The 21008-nt window shown below is 45.7% G+C and overlaps 1 protein-coding gene across 1 annotated transcript in view; it reads left to right on the plus strand.

The window, feature by feature from the left end:
* The window catches only part of VTA1 (vesicle trafficking 1), a 359268-nt gene that overhangs the window by 285001 nt on the left and 53259 nt on the right, over window positions 1-21008 (plus strand). The window contains exons 6-7 of the mRNA XM_069769186.1: window positions 2774-2938; window positions 15042-15125. Of these exons, the coding sequence (XP_069625287.1) occupies window positions 2774-2938; window positions 15042-15125 (249 nt within the window). The remainder of the gene's footprint in view (window positions 1-2773; window positions 2939-15041; window positions 15126-21008) is intronic.

Genomic DNA, 21008 nt, shown 5'->3' on the forward strand with positions numbered 1-21008 from the left:
ACTTTCATGACGCCTTCGTGGTGTCACAGGTCGGGAAGGCGTTAAGTTTAAAACATTTTTACTAATGATTTTCATTTATTTTCCACACAGAACCTGGTGCAGCACCACAGAATCTGGATCGTCCTCTGTTGGAGCGACCCCTCGTTGACCAGCCAATGAACAAGCCCAATCCCAGTCATCCACCAGTGATGGAGCAACCAGCAGCCTTCACAGGCTGGGGAACAGAAAGCCGGTCCATCTGGTTTTCCCCTCTCCCAGACCTCTGCCACTACTTTACTTGGGTCTTCTCTTCAGCGGCAGAGGGCCTGGGAGAGGTCAGTTATGCTTGAGTTTAATCACTTAAGCTCGGTCTTCCTGGCTGGGATGAAGGTGGTTGTAGAAAGACTGGATAGTGATCACTCACGTGAACACACTTTTCCAGGACGTCCACAGACGCTTTGACCGCCTGGAAGCCGACCTTAATAGACCATTATTTTTCCTCTATAGAACGGGACGTGACTGAAAACCTTAGTCCTGATCTCCAGCTCTATGTGATGAAGACCTGTCAGGATGCTTACACCGAAGCCATGCAGCGGTCCCGATAGCAGCAGGCACAAAGTTCTTTCCCTACAGGGCAACAAGCTCCAAGACCGCATCATTGGCACTATCCACAACAACCACCGCTGGACATTAGGACTGTTCCAACAGTACCCAGCTACACCATGCAGCCAAGTGCAGCAGCCCAGCCTTCCCCTTCAACCATGCAGCCAAGTGCAGCAGCCCAGTCTTCCACTCCCACCATGCAGCAACAAGAAGCAAAAGGCTGAGGAAGCAGCAAAACAAAGTCCAGGAAGCATAAAAATGCTAAAAAACAGTAACCACCCCCTCACCTCCGGATGTGTCTTTTTTTTTTCCAGCCTGTCCACACCTTCCCTTGGTTCTTTCCCATCCAATGTGTCAAACCCTTCCAACTTGTTTTCCACTCCTAATGTGTCCTCTTCCCCCAGTGTGTCCTCTGTCAATGTTTCTGACCCAATCTTCCAATTGTCTGCCACTTCCACTTCCCCTATTTCTCCAACCACTCCAAGCCTACCATCATAGCCCGACACCCCCCAGGTCCACCATGTAACTCCCGCAGAACCTGAAAGTAATCACATTTTCAGTTTTTTTTTTATTTAATTTGTTTTTATTTTTGTTAATACAAATTCTTTTGATTCACAAAAACTGTCTCACTGTGTTTTCTTTAGCTCTTTATTTAAACGTGTGTATTGTTGAGTGTATTGTTGAGTGAAGTATTAACGGGTGTTACAGTTAAGGTGTTTATTATTAAAGTTACATTCAAGGTGTCAATACTGGTCAGAAAAAAGTACAGGTACATAACATTCCAGGTACACTTGACTTATTTACAGCTTAAACCATTTCATCTTGCAATGACACACGTCCAATATCAGAGACAAAGTAGGCAGCCAATTTATCCTTCATTTGGGCAACTTCCACTGTAGTCCTCAGAGGGTGAGCATGATAATCCGGCAATGTGGCATTGACGGGTTCCTCAAGTTCGAAGGGTGGTTGCTCTTTTGCCAGGATGTAATTATGCAGAACAACACACGCTTTGATTGGTGTTCCCAAAATGCGCCATTTATCTGCCAGCAAGCCAAAGGCACACTACACCGTTCATCGTGCCCTTGTCAGTCTGTAGTTGAAAATCCTTTTGGTGTGATTAAAATCCCGACTTGAGTATGGTTTTATGAGGTTGGTACACATTTGAAATGCCTCATCCATAACAACAAGGCATTGGTGGTCCTTCAGTGTTCGGAAGAGGTTGTGGCGGTGGAAAATTAAAATTATTAGCGTACAAACGTTGTCCCATGTCAGTTTTTGAAAGTCTGTGAGTCATTTCCTCGTCCAAATGAGCCAACATCTTCGGCAACAAGTCGACATTCAGCATCCGCAATCGCCATGAGAACTATGGAAAAGTATTTATTATAATTGAAGTACTCAGATCCACTTCCAGCAGGTTTAGAATCCGAATGTGTTTGCCGTCCACAGCCCCCACACAGTTTGGAAAATTACAAATTTCCTTGAATTTTTCAGCCAGAGTTTAGTTGTGGGTTGGGGGAGGAATTCTGCACACAGAACGTCACACAATGCATGGCAGGTGTCTCCAACAATCCCAGAAAGGGTGGACTGTCCAATCCAAAATTGAAAATGTAAAGATCTTAAGGTCTCTCCGGTAGCCAGGAATCTGTGGAAAAGAAAATGGGGAATAAAAATCAGTACATGGCTTTTATAACAAGAATATTAATGACAGATGTTTCTTTTTCAAAATTACGTACCTTAGGGTCACCAACAGACGTTCCTCAGCAGGAATTGCTCTACGTAGTTGCGTGTCCTGCCTGGTGATGGATCCTTGCACAGGAAGCAGCAATTCATCGAAGCTCTGTTCAGACATCCTTGTGTATTCAGATAAATCTTATATTACTTTTTAATTCACTTATGGGTCCTTTATAAGTGATTGAAAAATCTCATTGTTCCACTGTATCCACAAGATATGTGATTGTTTTTTATGTTATCCACATCCGTTATACATTGCCACGGTACTGTAGATTATGCAATGAACTGAAATATTTACTTTGGTGTTTAGCGGTTTACTGTTCTCAGGACTACCTCAGTATAAATGTATCTAGTAGATGCTGATATTTAGATTTCCCAAAAGTAATGCAAGTAAAATTCTCTAATGGGCACAATTTTGTTTTGCATTGATAACTAACGAGACCTGTATATCTTTTCATAGATGAAGATGATGAAGGCACGTCATATGCAAGCAATGAAGCCCCTGACAGGTCATCATCCACATACCAACCAGGAAACATGCCAACTTCAAACTTCACTAATATCCAGATTCCTCCTGGGGCTCATGCTCCAGCCAACACACCGGCAGAGGTTCCACACAGTACTGGTAAGATTTTGTGTACCCTGCTCGTGCGCTCATCAGTGGCTGCGGAGTTGAAAAGCTTTAGTCAAAACTGAAGAGGAAGTCCAAAGAGCAGATCCATATTCCACTCATTAGCCGATATCTGCCCCAGCAGCAAGTGTATGTTTGCTGTATTCAGCTGCGTTCATTGCTGTCACGTGTTTAGTAGCTGCTGTGTACTGCACATTATTTCCTGTTAATTTAAATAGCTTTGGGAATGAAACAAAGTATGAGGCTCCTGCGTTCCTCCATGTATAATGCTTATACCTGGCAACAGCCACAGCCCAAAAAAGCTAATCGGTGGGAGTGTAAGATCCCTACTGATCTGATATTTATGATATACTAGAAATAGGGGAAATTACCATCTGTGTATGCTTATATTCCCCACGCAGGCGCAGTAACAGCCGTGTCGTTACCGCGCATGCGCGGGTAGAGCGCGCAGTTGTGCGGGAATAGCGGTGACGTGAATGTCACTTGCGCAGGCATTATTTGGAACGAAAAGCAGCCTTTACAAGTAGGAAAATTAATAATGTGAGGGAATGGGAAAGCACCTGCATGAGGGATTTGAGTCAGTTTTGAAGATCACAAAGACGCTGCGCCCCTGGAAGACAGACCTTTCTAAGGAGATACTTTTCATATGGTTATCAGGAGGCTAATATGACTTGACAGCACCTTAGTTAACCAGGAAGTTGGCAGTGGAGTTGGTGCAAATGTTCAGACCACAACTTAAAAAAAAGCTGTGATGTGTTAATACAAAAGTTTAAAAATGAGAATATAAATATAGTTAAAGTCAGCAGAGTACTAGCAACTAGTGATGAGCGAGTGTGCTCGAATAAGGTGTTATCTGAGCATGCTCGAGTTCTAATAGAGTATCTTCGGCTTGAGTCACCACGTCTGCATGTCTCTTCGGCTGGTCAACAGCTGCAGCACATTTAGAGATTTCCTAACAAAAAGGCAACCTTTATGCACCATGTATGTCAGCACTTGGTGACCCGGCTCTGTAACTTTGTGGTAAATTGATTTGTGAAGGAGCTTCTGTGGTTCTTAAATGATTCCCTGATTTTATATGTCTGTGAGGCTAAATTAATATACGAAACCTGAATTTAGTCATTAAGAGTTGTCCCAATACTTTTCTCTATATGGTGTGGGATCTGATTAAGGACAAAAAAGTTGTCTTTTCCGTAACATTTCTGTTCTTTATCTGCCATTAGTTTTTTGTGAAGTAGCCAGCTCCTAGCTACTGATCTGAAATAAAAAGGCTAGTTTTAGATGCTATTATAGGGAACTGGGCAGCATGTGTCAGACCCTGGGTGTGTGATCTGAGCCATATTTTTTGGCTCTGAAATGCTGAGTTGCATGGGTGACTAGTGGGACTGGCTTCTCCTCTTTTGTGAGGGGTCTTTCCCTCCATATGTATATAGGGAGAATCTTGTCAGTCATTGGCATCAGACTGGGAAAAAATATATATAAATATATTTTCTCCGAAATGTTGCAGCGTCAATCATACCTGGCTTGAAATGATACTGTCCTATCCTGATACATGCTGCACGTGGATCAGACATGTATACGCTGTCAGGTTACCGTTAATACTCTGAAATGTGTTCGCTAATGGCAGAACGTATGGAACACCATGAGCTGATTTTAATGATCATTTTTATTATGCTTAATGAACAAGGCGTTTCCTTTTCTTACCCAGTGTTTATGCTGTAAATCATTTGCGCATATTATGATTCCTACTACAATACTACATGTCTTTATCAGCGGGAAATCCTTCTGATATCTACAAAGAATGTTTTATGTGCTGGTTCAGGTCATATTTATTTCACTTCTATTGTTAATTAGCGGTGCCGCCCGAGGCAGTCTTGTGTCATGCACGTACAGTTATTGGATACATAACCCTGAAATTGTTTCTGGGCCTCGATGTGAACCACTGCAGCTAAACAAACATGTAGAAGAAGTTTTTCAATTTAACTGAAGAACAATTCTTTGGTAGTAAAGATAAAAAAAGTCTAGGTAGTTTCACATTATTCTTCACTATTAGATTGGTAACGTGACAACTATTGATAATTATACCTGTCTAATACAGACGTCCCCAACCTTTTTAATCTTGTGTGCAAAGTTAACCCCCAATTTTTTTAGTTGGAAATCACACGTCAAAATATATAAATACAGCAGGTGAGTTAAGTATTGAACGCATCACCAATTTTCTAAGTAACTTTCTAAAGGTGCTCTTGACATGAAATTCTCACCAAATGTCAGTAACAACCCATCCAATCCACACAGGCAAAGAAATCGAACCATAGATATCCATGAATTATATATAATAATCAGAAACAACACCGGGAAAAGTATTGAACATGTTAACTGAAATGTACCGTATTTTCTGGTGTATAAGACGACTGGGCGTCTAAGACGACCCCCAACTTTTCCATATAAAATATGGAATTTGGGATATGCCCGCCGTATAAGACGGGGGTCATCTTATACACCCAGTCATCTTATACAGCGTGTGGTTCCCAGGGTCTGGAGGAGAGGAGACTCTCCTTCAGGCCCTGGGATCCATATTCATGTAAAAAATAAAGAATAAAAATAAAAAACATGGATATACTCACCCTCGGACGGCCCCTGGCTGTCACCGCTGCAAGCGTCTGCCTCCGTTCCTGAGAATGCAGAGAGTGAAGGACCTTCGATGACGTCTCGGTCACATGAGCGGTCAGGTGACCAGTCACCTGACCGCGACGTTATCAAAGGTCCTTCACTCTCTGCATTCTTAGGAACAGAGGCAGACGATAGCAGCGCTGAGAGCCAGGGGCCGTCCGAGGGCATGTTAGGCCGCGGACTGAAGTCCCGCCCCCTTTTTACCGCATCTTCCGGCGGTCACGCCCCTTCCCCGGGAAGGATCCAGGAGTGAAAATCTAGGCCCCGGCTTCTGCCTGTAGTAGGCCGCAGCCGGAAAAACCCTTCCCCCTCGCGGTGGATCCGCCCTCCAAATCAAGCGTACTGGGGTTATAAGGATGGCACTAACACTTCTCCCGGTGACAGCCTTCACTACAGGCACGGGGACACAGGACTGGGGTAAGTGCTACTCCCCCCAGCCTGACAGCTGAAATCCTTGATTCAGCAGCGTTTTTATTTGAGAGTGCGATTGTCGGCACCAACCGCAGAGTCACCATGTCATATACCACGTGTGTTGCCTGTCAGTCTGCTTTTCCCAGAGCAACCGTCTCTGTGAGGCCTGCGATTCCGAGCGCGCTCAGGAGCCCTCCCCTGTGTCTTTGTCCAGTGCGCCTGTATCTGAGATGGCGGTGTCCCCCCCTGAATGGGTCGCATCCTTGACACAGTCTGTCGTCCTTAACTAAGGCCATAGAGTCCCTCCAGACCCCGGCTGGGGCCAGGGACGACGGTTCATCTGTCTTAGAAAAATCCTCCGGCCTGCAGGGGCTGCGCTCCCTCTAGGCAGACGTGGGGGAAACTAACCCATATAGCGTCTCCCGGTCCGTCAGGTGCATCTGCATCCTGGAGTTCCGTGTCCCGTTCTCCCTCTCCTGCAGAGGTGAGTGAACATGGTTCGGACTATGACTCCGAGGGTTCTCTCGATTTAGAGGCTCTTGATTACCAGGAGTCAGTAGACGGCCTCATCAAGGCCGTTAATCAAACCTTGGGAGTGGAGGATGAAGCCACCTTGACTTCCGGTCATAAGGTGACTTTTAAAAGGTTCAAACAGTCTCATAGAATTTTTTCCGCTCATCCTGAATTTGAGGACCTAGTCCAGCGCCACATGGAAAGGCCGGACAGGCGCTTCTCGGGTCAAAAGGCTCTAAGTGCAAGATATAATTTTTCCCCTGAGTTACGTAAAAAGTGGGTGGAATCTCCTGCGGTAGATCCACCTATTTCTCGGTTGGCTTCTAATACTCTCTTATCCCTGCCCAATGGTTCCTCTATTAGGGATCCAATGGATCAGCTCATAGAGAGTCTAGCTCGTTCTGTTTTTGAGGCCTCTGGCTCACCTCTCGCGCCCTCGTTTGCAGCGGCCTGGGTAGCCAAAGCCATGATATCCGAGTCTTTGACCAAGGTTCTTCAGGATAGAGGATTACCGATATATATAATGGAAATGTCAAATCAGACCGCTTTAGCCGGAAGTTACCTGATCAATGCATCCCTGGATGCAGCAAATTGTGCTGCACTGGCAGTTGCTAATGCAATATCCATTAGAAGGGCTCTATTGTTGAGAACTTGGCGAGCAGACTCTACCTCAAAGAAATCTCTTATAAGTCTCCCCTATCAGAGCGGCCGACTTTTGGGCAAAAAGTTGGATCAATTCATTTCCAATACCACAGGAGGAAAGAGTAATTTTCTCCCACAACAAAAAGTTAAACAGCCGTTTCGTCGCCAATTTCAGGCGAGGTTTAAGCCCTTTCGTAACTCCAGGTGGACCACAGCGGCAAACCCGGTCGGTCCAGGTCGATCTAGTCAAGACAGAAACCATCAGGTCTCATACAGAGCCAACCCATTGGGAAGAATGCGGTCCCAATGGCCAAGGTCAAGGGGATCTAGATCCCTTCGGTCCTCGGACAAATGACTGGAGGCATCTGCGGCTCGTTTCCAACAGAGTAGGTGGTCGTCTGCTCTTGTTTCATCAGTATTGGCTCACCGTCGTTTCCAACAGATGGGTATGAGACCTGGTGTCTTCAGGGTACAAGATAGTTTCTCTCTCTTCCCCCAAGCCGTTTTTTTTCCATCCCGTCTCCCCAGTTCAAAAACCCGTATGCAAGCGTTGGTCAAAGCCGTCGAATCCCTTCAGATCAACGGCGTCATTTCTCCCATCTCAAGGGAACAAAGGTTTCAGGGGTTTTACTCCAACCAGTTCATCGTTCCCAAAAAGGACGGAACAGTAAGGCCCATTCTGGACCTAAAGTGTTTAAATAAATTTGTCTGCATTCGGCGGTTCCACATGGAATCCCTCCAGTCAGTCATTTTGGCTATGGAGAATTCCTAGCCTCCATAGATATTCAAGATGCCTATCTTCATATCCCCATATTTCCTTCACATCAAAAGTTCCTACGCTTTTCCATAGGCAATCGGCAGTTCCACTTCACAGCCTTGCCCTTCGGGATTGCCACTGCTCCCAGAATATTCACAAAGGTAATGGCAACAGTTGTGCTTATTCTGCATTCTCGGGGCATAGTCCTCATGCCATATTTAGATGACCTTTTGGTAAAGGGTTCAACTTTTCGGGCATGCGAGGAGAATGTCAACATTACTATGGACACTCTGTCTCGCCTAGGGTGGCTAGTGAATTTAAAGAAGTCGTCTCTGGTGCCATCCCGGAAAATTTCTTTTCTAGGGATAGTCTTCGACACCTCCCGAGGTCTGACGGTCCTTCCCCAGAACAAGGTACTGACCCTCTGGCAGGAGGTGAAGGTCCTTCGCAAACCAGGCATCCACACAATCAGGTTTTGCATGAAGGTCCTAGGAAAGATGGCGGCAGCAATAGAGGCAGTTCCTTTTGCGCAGCTCCATCTTCGCCCTCTCCAACATGCGCTCTTAACATCCTGGGACAAAAGTCCATCCTCTCTCAATCTCAGGTGTCATCTGTCTTCCCAGGTCAGGCAAGCTCTGACATAGTGGACAATGAGTCCCTCTCTGCAGAAAGAGAAGCCTTTTCCCCCAGCCCATTGGCTCGTGGTCACAACGGATGCCAGCCTGCTCGGTTGGGGAGCAGTATTTTGTCACCACACCACCCAGGGACGCTCGTCCTCAAGGGACTCAATCCTTCCGATCAACCTGTTGGAGATTCGGGCAATTCGGCTGGCTCTGCAGCACTTTCATCTCTTTCTGGCAGACCACCCGGTCAGGATCCAATCAGACAATGCCACGGCGGTGGTATACATAAATCACCAGGGAGGAACCCGCAGCAGGGCTGCCATGCACGAAGTGAAACAAGTCCTCTACTGGGCCGAGGGAAACCACTCTGTTATCTCTGCGGTTCATATTCCAGGCAAGGAAAATTGGGCAGCAGACTTTCTCAGCAGGCAGGGCCTTGCGTCCGGGGAATGGTCTCTCCATCCCGACATTTTTTTTGCAGATATGCCAGCGTTGGGGAACCCCGGACGTGGATCTATTGGCCTCAGGATTGAATGCCAAGGTACCCAGGTTCGTCGCCCGGTATCGAGATCCACAGGCAATCGCGGTGGATGCATTAGTTCTACCCTGGAACCAGTTTCGGTTCCCATATCTGTTTCCCCCTCTGGCACTACTCCCGAAGGTGGTCAGGAAGGTCAGGTTAGAGGGAGTTCCTGCAATTCTAGTGGCCCCAGATTGGCCTCGTCGGTCATGGTACGCAGACCTGGTGCACTTGCTCACCGAAGCTCCTTGGCGGCTGCCAACCCGTCCGGATCTTCTGTCACAAGGTCCAATATTCCACCAGAACTTAGAGGCTCTGTGTTTGATGGTTTGGCCGTTGAATCTTGGTTTCTGACGCAGGCCGGATTTTCTGTGAAAGTTGCTGACACTATGATTAGCGCCCGGAAATCCACCTCAGCGCGAATTTATCACCACTCCTGGAAGGTTTACCTTTCATGGTGCAGGAAACAAAGTCTTCCCCCTCTTCGTTTCTCCATTCCTAACATCCTAGCATTTCTTCAGGCCAGCCTGGATTCGGGCCTCGCACCTAGTACCCACAGAAGACAAATATCAGCTTTGTCGGTACGCTTTCAGCATAAGATAGCTATCAATCTGCAGGTTAAAACTTTTTTACAGGGAGTTTCTCACAAGGTACCACCTTATAGGGCCCCCCTGGAAACTTGGGACCTTAATCTGGTCTTAAGTGCACTACAGGAGGCTCCTTTTGAGCCTCTTCAAGAAGTCTCTTTATTGTACCTCTCTTGGAAAGTTGAGTTTTGGCGGTCATAGTTTCAGAGCTGGCGGCCCTGTCCTTCCAGGTTCCGTATTTAAGGTTTCATCAAGATAAGGTTGTGCTCAGGCCAGTACCTTCCTTCTTGCCAAAGGTGGTTTCCTCGTTCCACATAAATGAGGATATGGTCTTACCTTCCTTTTGTCCAGCACCAGCGCATTGTGTAGAAAAAGCTCTCCATACGTTGGATCTAGTGAGAGCTCTGAGGAGATACGTTTCAAGGACTGCATCTTTTCGTCAGACAGATGTTCTGTTCGTTCTTCCTCAGGGTCGTAGGAAGGGACTCGCAGCCTCAAAATCTACCTTAGCCAGATGGATACGATCAACTATTCAGGAAGCCTACCATATCAAGAGTACGGTCATCCTGGCTGGGATCAAGGAGCACTCCACTCGAGCAGTGGGGGCTTCCTGGGCGCTTCGGCACCAGGCATCAGAAGAACAGGTTTGCAAGGCCGCAACCTGGTCCAGTCTGCACACCTTTGCCAAGCACTATAACATCCATACTCAGGCCTCTGCAGATGCAAGTCTGGGTAGAAGGATTCTTCAGGCAGCGGTAGCGCACCTATAGGCGGTAAGTGCCTAGGGGCTTAATCAACTGGGTTTTCTTCCCACCCAGGGACTGCTTTGGGACATCCCACAGTCCTGTGTCCCCAATGAGACGAAGGAGAAACATGGATTTTTGTGTTACTCACCGTAAAATCCTTTTCTCCGAGTCGTTCATTGGGGGACACAGCTCCCGACCCTTATTTTTATTGATTATCTCTTTTCAGCCGGTGGAGTCATTCTAGACATGTTGTCTCTATATTAATGCTGTTTTATACTTTCTCTCCTACTGCTTTTGCACAAAACTGGAGCTGTCTCGGTCAGTGTGTATATGTCGGAGGAGGAGCTAATTTTTTTTTATCTACTTAGTGTCAGCCTCCTGGCGGCAGTAGTATACACCCACAGTCCTGTGTCCCCCAATGAACGACTCGGAGAAAAGGATTTTACGGTGAGTAACACAAAAATCCATGTTTCACTAAGTAGCAGGATTTCTTTCTAATTACTGATAGATTTTATCTGGTGCCATGATTTTCCATGACTTTTTGCACCTGTCTTTCTTCATTACGAAAAAACACCAAGGTTAGTCAGCTCATCTGAAAGGATGTGGAGCATGGAGTTCCTCGCATGAATAAAGCCAGAGCAGCTGCAGCATGAACATAAAAAAGGAAGGAGGAATTCAGCAAGGAAACTTGTAAATATTTTTAAAGGGAACCTGTCAACCCCAAATCGTAGATGAGCTAAGTCCACCGGCATCAGGGGCTTATCTACAGCATTCTGTAATGCTGTAGATAAGCCCCTGGTGTATCCTGAAAGATGAGAAAAAGAGGTTAGATTATACTCACCCAGGGGCGGTTCCTCTGCGGTGGGCATCGTGGTCCAGTCCAGGGCCTCCCATCTTCTAACGATGACGTCCTCTTCTTGTCTTCACGCCGCAGCTCCGGCGCAGGTGTACTTTGTCTGCCCTGTTGAGGGCAGAGCAAAGTACTGCAGTGTGCAGGCCCCGGGCGTCTCTGACCTTTTCCTGCACCTGCGCACTGCAGTACTTTGCTCTGTCCTCAACAGGGCAGACAAAGTACGCCTGCACCAGAGCTGCGGCGTGAAGACAAGAAGAGGACGTCATCGTAAGAAGATGGGAGGCCCCCAGACTGGACCGCGAAACCCATCGGACCGGACCGCAGCGGGACCGCCCCGGGCGAGTATAATCTAACCTCTTTTTCTCATCTTTCAGGATACATCAGGGGCTTATCTACAGCATTACAAAATGCTGTAGATAAGCCCCTGATGCTGGTGGGCTTAGCTCATCTTCGATTTTGCGGGTGACAGGTTCCATTTAAAACTTAGCTTGTAATTAAGCCATATAAAAAGCTCCATTTAAGAACCAGTAGACTGTTAGACAGTACGAAAAAGAAATTCACTGACCTACGCGTTTCGACGGAGTTGCTTAATCATGGTCTGTTTGCTGTCTGACATGCAGGCATTTTATGTTAGTAAAGATAAAATAGTGGGCGTGACCACACCATGACACAATTTCCTGTGAGATACAATGCCAAAAGACAGATATTTTCTGTGTGGAAAAAAAAAGAATAACAAAAAGCACAAAAAAAACAAAACAAATTTATAGCCACTATATTTGAGCATTTCAAATGGCCGAAACACTATAAATGGTTATCCTTCGATGAAATAGCCCTGTACCCATCCATAGCCCATGATGTTGCTCTAAACTGCTTAAACTACTATCTTGATACATATCGTGCGTATACTATTAAAATTAACCCATTAACGACCGCCGATATGCCTTTTAATGGCGCAGTTAAGGGTACTTATCCCTCAACGCCACTGAGAAATAAGTGTATAGCGCCCCCAGTGTCGAAATTTCTCTGTGGTCTCGGCTACCGGGAGGTAGCTGAGACCCCAGAGAACATGATTCAGGTTGGTTTTTAACGAACCCGACGTGTTGCGATTGCCATTATTAACAGAATAACAGCGACCGCAAAAAAGTTGATTTCCCATTTATTTAATCTCCCCCGGTATCTCTGGTGTCCCTGCATCCCCTCGTGAAGTCCCCCAGCCAACAGCATCTTCTTCCGGGAAGAAAAAGGTGGGCGAATGCGCCCGCCAGCAACAATAGGACATTTTTCCTTTTGGTTCATTTTGATCACTATGAATAGACACTATGACCAAATTTTAAAAAATATTAAATCAAACCCCCCTTTATCACCCCCTTAGTTAGGTAAAAATAATAAAATAAAACATTTATTTCCATTTTTCCATTAGGCTTAGGATTGGGCTAAAGTTGGGGTTGGGCTAAAGTTGGGGTTGTGGTTAGGGTTAGGGTTGGGGTTAAGTTTAGGGGTGTGTTGGGGTTAGGGTTGGAGTTAGAATTGGGACAGTTCCACTGTTTAGGTACATCAGCGGGTCTCCAAACGCGACATGGCGCCCTCCATTGATTCCAGCCAATTTTGTGTTCAAAAAGTCAAACGGTGCTCCCTACCTTCTGATCCTTGGCATGGGCCCAAACAGTGGCTTTTGCCCACATACGGGGTATTGGCGTACTCGGGAGATATTGCACAACAAATTTTGTGATTCATTTTCTCCTGATACCCTTGTGAAAATAAAAAATTGGTTCCAATGTAAAAAAAATTTTGAAAAAAGTAAAATGTTCATTTTTTTTCTTCCACATTGGTTTAGTTCTCGTGAAGGGCTAATAAACTTCATGAATGTGGTTTTGTGCACCTTGAGGGGTGCAGTTTTTAGAATGGTGTCACTTTTGGGTATTTTCTGTTTTATTGACCCCCAGACTCACTTCAAGTGTGAGATGGTTCTTAAAAAAATGGTTGTGTAAATTTTGTTGGTAAAAAGAGAAATGTTAATTAACTATTTTGTGTGACATCACTCTCTGCTTTAAGGGTACAAAAATTAAAAGTTTGAAAATTGCTACATTTTCAAAAGTTTTGCCAAATTTTCCTTTTTTTTCCCATAAACAAACACAAGTTATATTGAATAAATTGTACCACTAATATGAAGTACAATATGTCAGAAAAAAGCAATCTCCGAATCAGTGGGATTCGTTGAAGCGTTCCAGAGCTATAATTTCATAAAGTGACACTGGTCAGAATTGTAAAAACTGGCTTGGTTATTAAGTACCAAATTGGCTCTGTCACTAAGGGGTTAAATAATTTTTGGTTATGGCGGTACAATGCCTTTTAGAGCACAACTATTTCAGTTTTGATGGGCGGTTCTTTTTACAAAAGAGATGAGGTAGCATGGGCTTTTTTGGGGGGGAGGGAGGGTTGTTTTTTTTTTCACACAGAAAATATCTGTCTCTTGGTATTGTATTTCACAAGAAATTGTCACTGTTTGATCTTTACGAACATAAAATGCCTGTATGTCAGACAGCAAACAGACCATGATTAAGACACTCCGCTGAAACGCATAGGTCTGTGACCTTCTTTTTTGTACTCTCAAATAGTTTACTGGTTCTTAAATTGAGCTTTTTATATTGCTTAATTAAAAGCGGAGTTTTAAAAATATTTACAAGTTTCCTTGCTGAATTCCTCCTTACTTTCTGATGTCTTTCTTCATGTGTTCAATACGTTTTCATGATTTCTCATTATTACACATAATTGATGGACAACTATGGTTTGATTTCTATGCCTGTGTGGATTGGATGAGTTGTTACTGACATCTGGTGACAAGTTCATGGCGATAGCATCTGTACAAATATATTTATTTATTGGTGATGTGTTCAATTCTTTTTTTCACCCACTGTATGAGTATGGGCTTTACATCAAATTCTGTAGTAGATTTCACCCATTCTGTCTTTCTGTCTATATAGGAGGTTTAGACTTCATAGAAAAAATGGTAATGTGTGAAAGAGCTATAGTGCATGCCAGTGGCCATTAATGTCCCATGTACAACTGAAAATGCTATCATGGATCAATCAGTTTTCCATTGTACCAATATGATTAAACATACGGTAAAAATGTTATTCTTCAACTGGTTTAAGTGCCAATCAACTATTTATGATGCCGCTTAAAATAGTGTTAAGCACTTCATATTATGTTGCCACCATGGTATCATTTCTTGGAAGAGCGAGGGGGTCCTACCATGTAAAACCTAGCTTCCTATGTAACCTGCATGCCATTCTGTGCATACACATGACTTGTACATGGCAGTAGGCTATACCGCAGCTTCCTCCCACTTCCCATAACTTTTTCACAAGCAGAGGTCTTACTGGAATGCTTTCTAAATACACAGATTTACATTTCATATGAATTCAGTTCATAAAATGATAGTCTCCACCGTTCCTCCCCTCCCCCCTCTTTTGCTGGAATTATTTTAAGGATTATCGCAATATCTTTTACAGAAGTGAACTGAGTATAGTAGCGGTTTTATTTACAAGCTGCAGTTTTTAAAGGCCGCTATTTCATATTTTTCTCTCTTTTTAGGCATTTGCTTCCCTGTTCTGGGTCCTGCATGACCCCGCCTGTTCTTTTATGCATTTTGTTTTGCATTACTTGTTTTTTATTTGTAAAATTATTTCTTTCAATAAAAATAGATTGCACATAAAATGATATTCTGCGTTATGAAATGATTCTGTTCATGTAATAGCTTCATGTCTGTGTTTTGCAGGTGTAGCAAGCAGTACCATTGTTCATCCATCACCGCAAAATATACCTTCTGTAGACCCATCACTGTACAACGCACAGCCACAAGGTAAGGGTCAGTGCAAGAAAAGTTATGTCTATCAGTGACCAAATATATACTGTACTTTGCTACAGTAAGAACTTGGATAAAACCTGAAAACCGATGGTTGCACAATGAATGTTATGTGCAAAGAGGTCAGATGTAGAGAAAATCAAAACACTAACCGGTCACTAATGATGATAAGATAAATCCTGTCAGCACAGAATTACAGTGGAACATCCCTGGCTGATTGCTTATGGTCTTTTTAGCTTAATTAGAAGGCCGTAGGATGGAGGATAATGACACTGCACTCCCAGCAGACAGAAATTGCAAGGTCTCATGCTATTCATGTGATTTTGTGCTGAGGAAATGAAATGAAGAAATGTAAAAATGTAGATGGTGTCCAATCCGTTACAGAGGCTCAACTGTTAGGAAGTGAGAGCACTATAGAGAAAGGTGATAGACATCAGTTGAGGGGTTCAGTTAAGGATTCCTTAACACTGAGGTCTTCTTTTCATTGCTTCTCAACACTGGGCATACATATACATCATGTTTGGGTGGGAGATCCCGCAACATGAGAGGTATGTCAAGTGTTTGTAATCAATTCAAAAATGTTATGTACCCCAAAATGATATTAAAATACTTGCAACTCATCCAACAAAAAGCAAAAATAAGACCCCAGTGTGGTCCTTTTCTATCAACGCAAAAATAGCGGTTTCACGATTGCTGGTAGCACTGAAGTTCTAGAGAGGTTCTAAAAAAACAAACAGTAGAGCAAAATCCATGCTCCCAAAGACAAACGGCTTTTTTTCTTCCGAGCCCTGTCATGTGCCCAAAAATAGTATCCAACCACTAATGAGGTGTTGCATTTTTGACAAATTGTGCAACAAATTGTTAGTTTCATTTCTTCTATTACCCTTTTGTGGTAATGAAAAACTTGGGTCTAAAGTCTTATTTTAACTTAAAAAAATTGTTAACTTCATGTGAGAGGTTTTGAATGTTTTAGGGGTGCACTTTATCAAATGGTATCCATTTTCATGGTTTTCCCACTGTTACTCCAAAAGTGAAAAAAATGTCCTTGGGAAAAAAAAATGAAAAGTTGATGACAAATATTTAAGCCTTCTAACATCCTAATAATAAAACACAAGAACATCTGAAAAATGATGCCAATGTAAAATTTAAGTTACCGTAAATTAGTTTCTGTGCTATAACTATCTTTTAGGGTGTATATATATAAGAATTGTAAGTTCGAAAATATTTTTTCTCTTTCCCCCATGACGGCACCACGGAGAGAGAGGGATCCGCCCTCAGGGACAGGAAACCTACAGGTGAAAAAAGGTGGTACCTCCCTCCCACATCAGTTGGTTTCCTGTCCCAGATGGGGAACCTACAGCACGTACCTCATGATCTTCGTGGGATGCCGGGGGCCGAACCAGTGAGATTCTAGGCAGTGGGGCTCCCTGCCTCCTCTGGGTCGGTGGTATCATTTCCCCCGAAGCATCAGCGCCGGAGTCGGCAGACCTTGAGGGTGAGTCGGGAGAGGCAGTGAAGAAAGGACAAGTCTGCCTCTCCCGAGAAGGAAAAAAGGGAAAAAAAAATCTTTTCCCCATGGTGGTGAGTGACGGTGGTCACCTGGAGGGGATCCCTCGCTAGAGCGCTTCCTGGGCAGCGTGAGGCTGGTGGCGGCCACTTCAGCTACGCACGATGCAGGCCCTCGGTACATCGCCACCCCGAAGACATCCCCAGGGCCGAAGAGAGCTGGGACACCGGCGCACGCGATACCCCTATGACGCAAGCGGCGCTGTGCACTGCTGGGTAATCAGTAGTGAGCACGCACCACCACGAATCAATATGTAAAAATATACAGCTTTATTGAAATAAATACATAAAAGTACATGGGATATGACAGGGGTTTAGCCAAAGCATGGGTGGGACCACACAAGGGGACCAGGCACCAGCAGGTGTATATAGATATTAACGGTTAATTAGAGTTGCTCCATAGTGTGCCAATAACCAGCATAAGTATAAGGACCAAAGTATAAGTGCACACCTTAGAACACACAGAAACCGGAAGAAGGCTTGAGCGCCGAAACGCGCGTTGGGGACGGTGGGTCGCACAGGGCTCCAGACATTAGCAGGTAAACACTATGATCCTCTGATGGGGTTTGTACTCCTCTTGCTATTTCAGATGTGGAACACAGCCCTTCTGATTTCTGTCTGTTCTAAGGTGTGCACTTGTACTTTGGTCCTCATACTTATGCTGGTTATTGGCACACTATGGATTGAGAAAAAAAAATTCCTCCTCCAAGAATTCGCCTTTGGCACATGCGCAGTAGCAGCTATCGGCAATACCTGGTACTTTGCAGATGCAAGCAGCGCCACCTTTGGGGATGAATTTTCTTTTTCTCCTTCGCCTCATTGGGGGACACAGACCGTGGGTGTATGCTGCTGCCAATAGGAGGCTGACACTAAGTGATACAAAAAAAGTTAGCTCCTCCCCTGCAGTATATACCCTCCTGCTGGCTCTCAGCTAACCAGTTCTTGCTTAGTGTCTGTAGGAGGCACATGGGTCTGTTTCAGACCCCAACGTTTTTATTTTATTGTTTACTTTTCTGTAAATTTTTATTTTTTAATTAACGGAGTGAAGGGGGCGACGGTTCCTTTCAAGGTTCCGATCTCCCCCGAACCATCAACAGGCGAGCACGGCGAGTATACCTCCCCGTACCCTTTCCTGCGACCTGGGAAGCAATGCCTGAGCTCACTTCAGGGGCGACGGTTCCTTTCATGGTCCCGATCTCCCCACACCAGCAGCAGGCAACCACATGGTGTGTCGCCTCCATGTATCCTCTCCTGGAGCCAGGCCTAATGCCGGACAACTGGCCCTGTCCACCCGGACTGAACTCCGTGGCTGTACAGAGGCCCCTCTCTATGGTGTCCGAGCAGCCCCCACTGTCCCACCACTGTGAAAGCGGATGGCACAAGGAGGCGGACGGTTCCTCTCCACCTCCCTAACAAACGGATGATGGATTGAGGCTTATCCCTGCACCGTCCACGCTGCACAGAACAGCGCTGAAACCCACATCCGCGGCGGCTCCATGCCGGGACGCGCACCAATGGTGAGTGGATCCATCTTCAGAGGGATATCCACATGCTGACAGGCAGCCTCAGCCACTTCCCTGTGGCCCACCTCTCTGAGGTAACGCTCTGGATGGCTGCAAAAATTTAGTCCCCGGCTTCGGCCGATTTGTAGGCCGCATCCTGGAAGTCTTGCCTGGAACGCACGCTGGTGTCGCCCGCCGGCTACAGAAATTTAGGCCCCGGCTTGGGCCTATTCAACATCGTGTCTGTGGCTCCGCCCCCCGAATTGGCGCTTCTCGCTCTCTGCGAGATTTTATCAGCTCTGCAACTCCCGGTGGCCATCTTGGTCCACCCGGCCAGCTCACACTGGGGTGACAGTATTTTTGCATTAAAGGGGCACATCGACTCTACATCAGTACCCGGGTATGGAAGTACCTGGTCTTAAAGGCACATGACCAGTATTTCCTGGTCTTAAAAGCACATGACCAGTATTCCCTGGTCTTAAAGGCATATGGCCAGTATTCCCAGTCTTAAAGGCGCATGACCAGTATTCTCTGGTCTTAAAGGCGCATGACCAGTATTCCCTGGTCTTAAAGGCATATGGCCAGTATTCCCAGTCTTAAAGGCGCATGACCAGTATTCTCTGGTCTTAAAGGTGCATGACCAGTATTCCCTGGTCTTAAAGGCGCATGACCAGTATTCCCTGGTCTTAAAGGAGCATGACCAGTATTCTCTGGTCTTAAAGGTGCATGGCCAGTATTCTCTGGTCTTAAAGGTGCATGACCAGTATTCTCTGGTCTTAAAGGTGCATGACCAGTATTCTCTGGTCTTAAAGGTGCATGACCAGTATTCTCTGGTCTTAAAGGTGCATGACCAGTATTCCCTGGTCTTAAAGGTGCATGACCAGTATTCCCTGGTCTTAAAGGTGCATGACCAGTATTCCCTGGTCTTAAAGGTGCATGACCAGTATTCCCTGGTCTTAAAGGTGCATGACCAGTATTCCCTGGTCTTAAAGGTGCATGACCAGCATTCTCTGGTCTTAAAGGTGCATGACCAGTATTCTCTGGTCTTAAAGGCGCATGACCAGTATTCTCTGTTCTTAAAGGCGCATGATCAGTATTCCCTGGTCTTAAAGGCGCTTGATCAGTCCGAGGAGCCCTCCGCCGCCGACCCCAGCTTTATCCTCTAGTTCCCCTCAGTGGACTTCTTCACTGACCAATCCATGGTTCTCTGACCAAGAGATTGAATTCCTCTGTGTACCCTCTGTGTTTGGAGTGCTCGCAGGACCAATATACATGGTCCCTATCCTACATGGGAGCCGTCGGCTAGCAGGGGCCGCAAGTATTCTAGAAACGTGCAGGCGTCTAGAAACATACAGGCATCTAGAAAACGGAAGTTTTTCGTTTTCTGCTCCCTCACCAATGATTTCATGACAACAAGGCTCTGAATATGGATTGGATATTGCCTGAGCTTGCCAGAGCTTCAGAGACTAAACTCCCTCGAGAGCATTTGCCATTCAATTCGGATAAGCGATTCACTGGACAGAAGCCTCTACGTGGGATGCCATGCCTGGCCTGTTTTTTAAGGGCGACGGGTCCTTTAAAGGGCACCGATCTCCCCACACCATCAACAGACGAGCACACGGAGTGTCGTCTCCATGTTTCCTCTTCTGCATCCAGGCCTAACGCCAGACAACCTGTCCTGTCCACCTGGAGACCTGTACTCTGTGGACATATAGAGGCACCCTTTTTGGCGTACGAGCTCCCCCCTCTGCATCACCACTATTTAGTGGATGATGCAAGAAGGCGGACAATTCCTCTCCACTTCCCTGTTAAGAGGTTGATGGATCGAGGGTTCCTAATTTTCATCTCTGCACCGTGAAAAGAGGAGATGGCAAGAGACTATGACCTGCTGGATGCAGCCGCACATTCTGCCATGGGGCAGATTAACCGGGTAGAATCTCCTGTGGTATTCCTACCAGTATCCCTACCTGATGGGTCATCAATTAAAAATACCACGGACTGTCAGATAGCAAATCTGGTTCGTTGCGGCTTCGAGTCCAGCGCTCTATCCTCCCTAGCGGCCACATGGATTGCTAGAGCAATGGTCTCCTGGCTGGAGACCTTAACTACCTTGATTCACACCAGCAACAACTGGCCAATCAAATCCTTTGAGCGGGAGACTGACAAAGGATTGTATAAGGATTGTCCAGCACAGTCTAGATCTAAGGGATCTTGGTTCCAAACAGGGGAACGAAAAGTATGATCGACCCTGGACCTCAAACTTCTAACAACCGTTGACATGGTCCTCCTTCTTTGGATGGAGTTCCTCCGCTCAGCCATTACTTCAACAGAAAAAGGTGCAGTTTCCGGCATCCATCGACATTCGGGTTGCTTGCCCTCTGCAAAAATTCCTTCGCCTTTCCATTCGTCAACAGCATTTTCATGTCACAACCTTGTCCTTTGGCCTTGCGTCCGCACCCAGAGTGTTCGCTCGGGTCATGGCGGATGTCATGTTTCTCTTGCACTCTAGAGGCGTGCTCGTCCTGCCCTGTTTGGTCTGTCTAGCCGCCCTTCCAGGACTACGCTGAGTCGTCTATATCTCTTGCGATACCTTCTCTCCTGGGCTGGCAGCTACACTTAGACAAGTTCTCCTAGCCCAGCAGATATCCTTTTTGAGGATGATCCTGCACACTTCTAGAAGGATGGTAATTCTTCCTCGAGACAAGGTCATGGCCCTTCAACAGGGAGCTCGCGCAAGGAGAGTTCTGAGGACTTGATTACTCACCCCCTCATTTCATTCGATTTGCTAAGAGAGTTCTGAGGAAAAATGGTG

Source organism: Ranitomeya imitator, chromosome 5 (genome assembly GCF_032444005.1).
Source record: "Ranitomeya imitator isolate aRanImi1 chromosome 5, aRanImi1.pri, whole genome shotgun sequence".
NCBI lineage: Eukaryota > Metazoa > Chordata > Amphibia > Anura > Dendrobatidae > Ranitomeya > Ranitomeya imitator.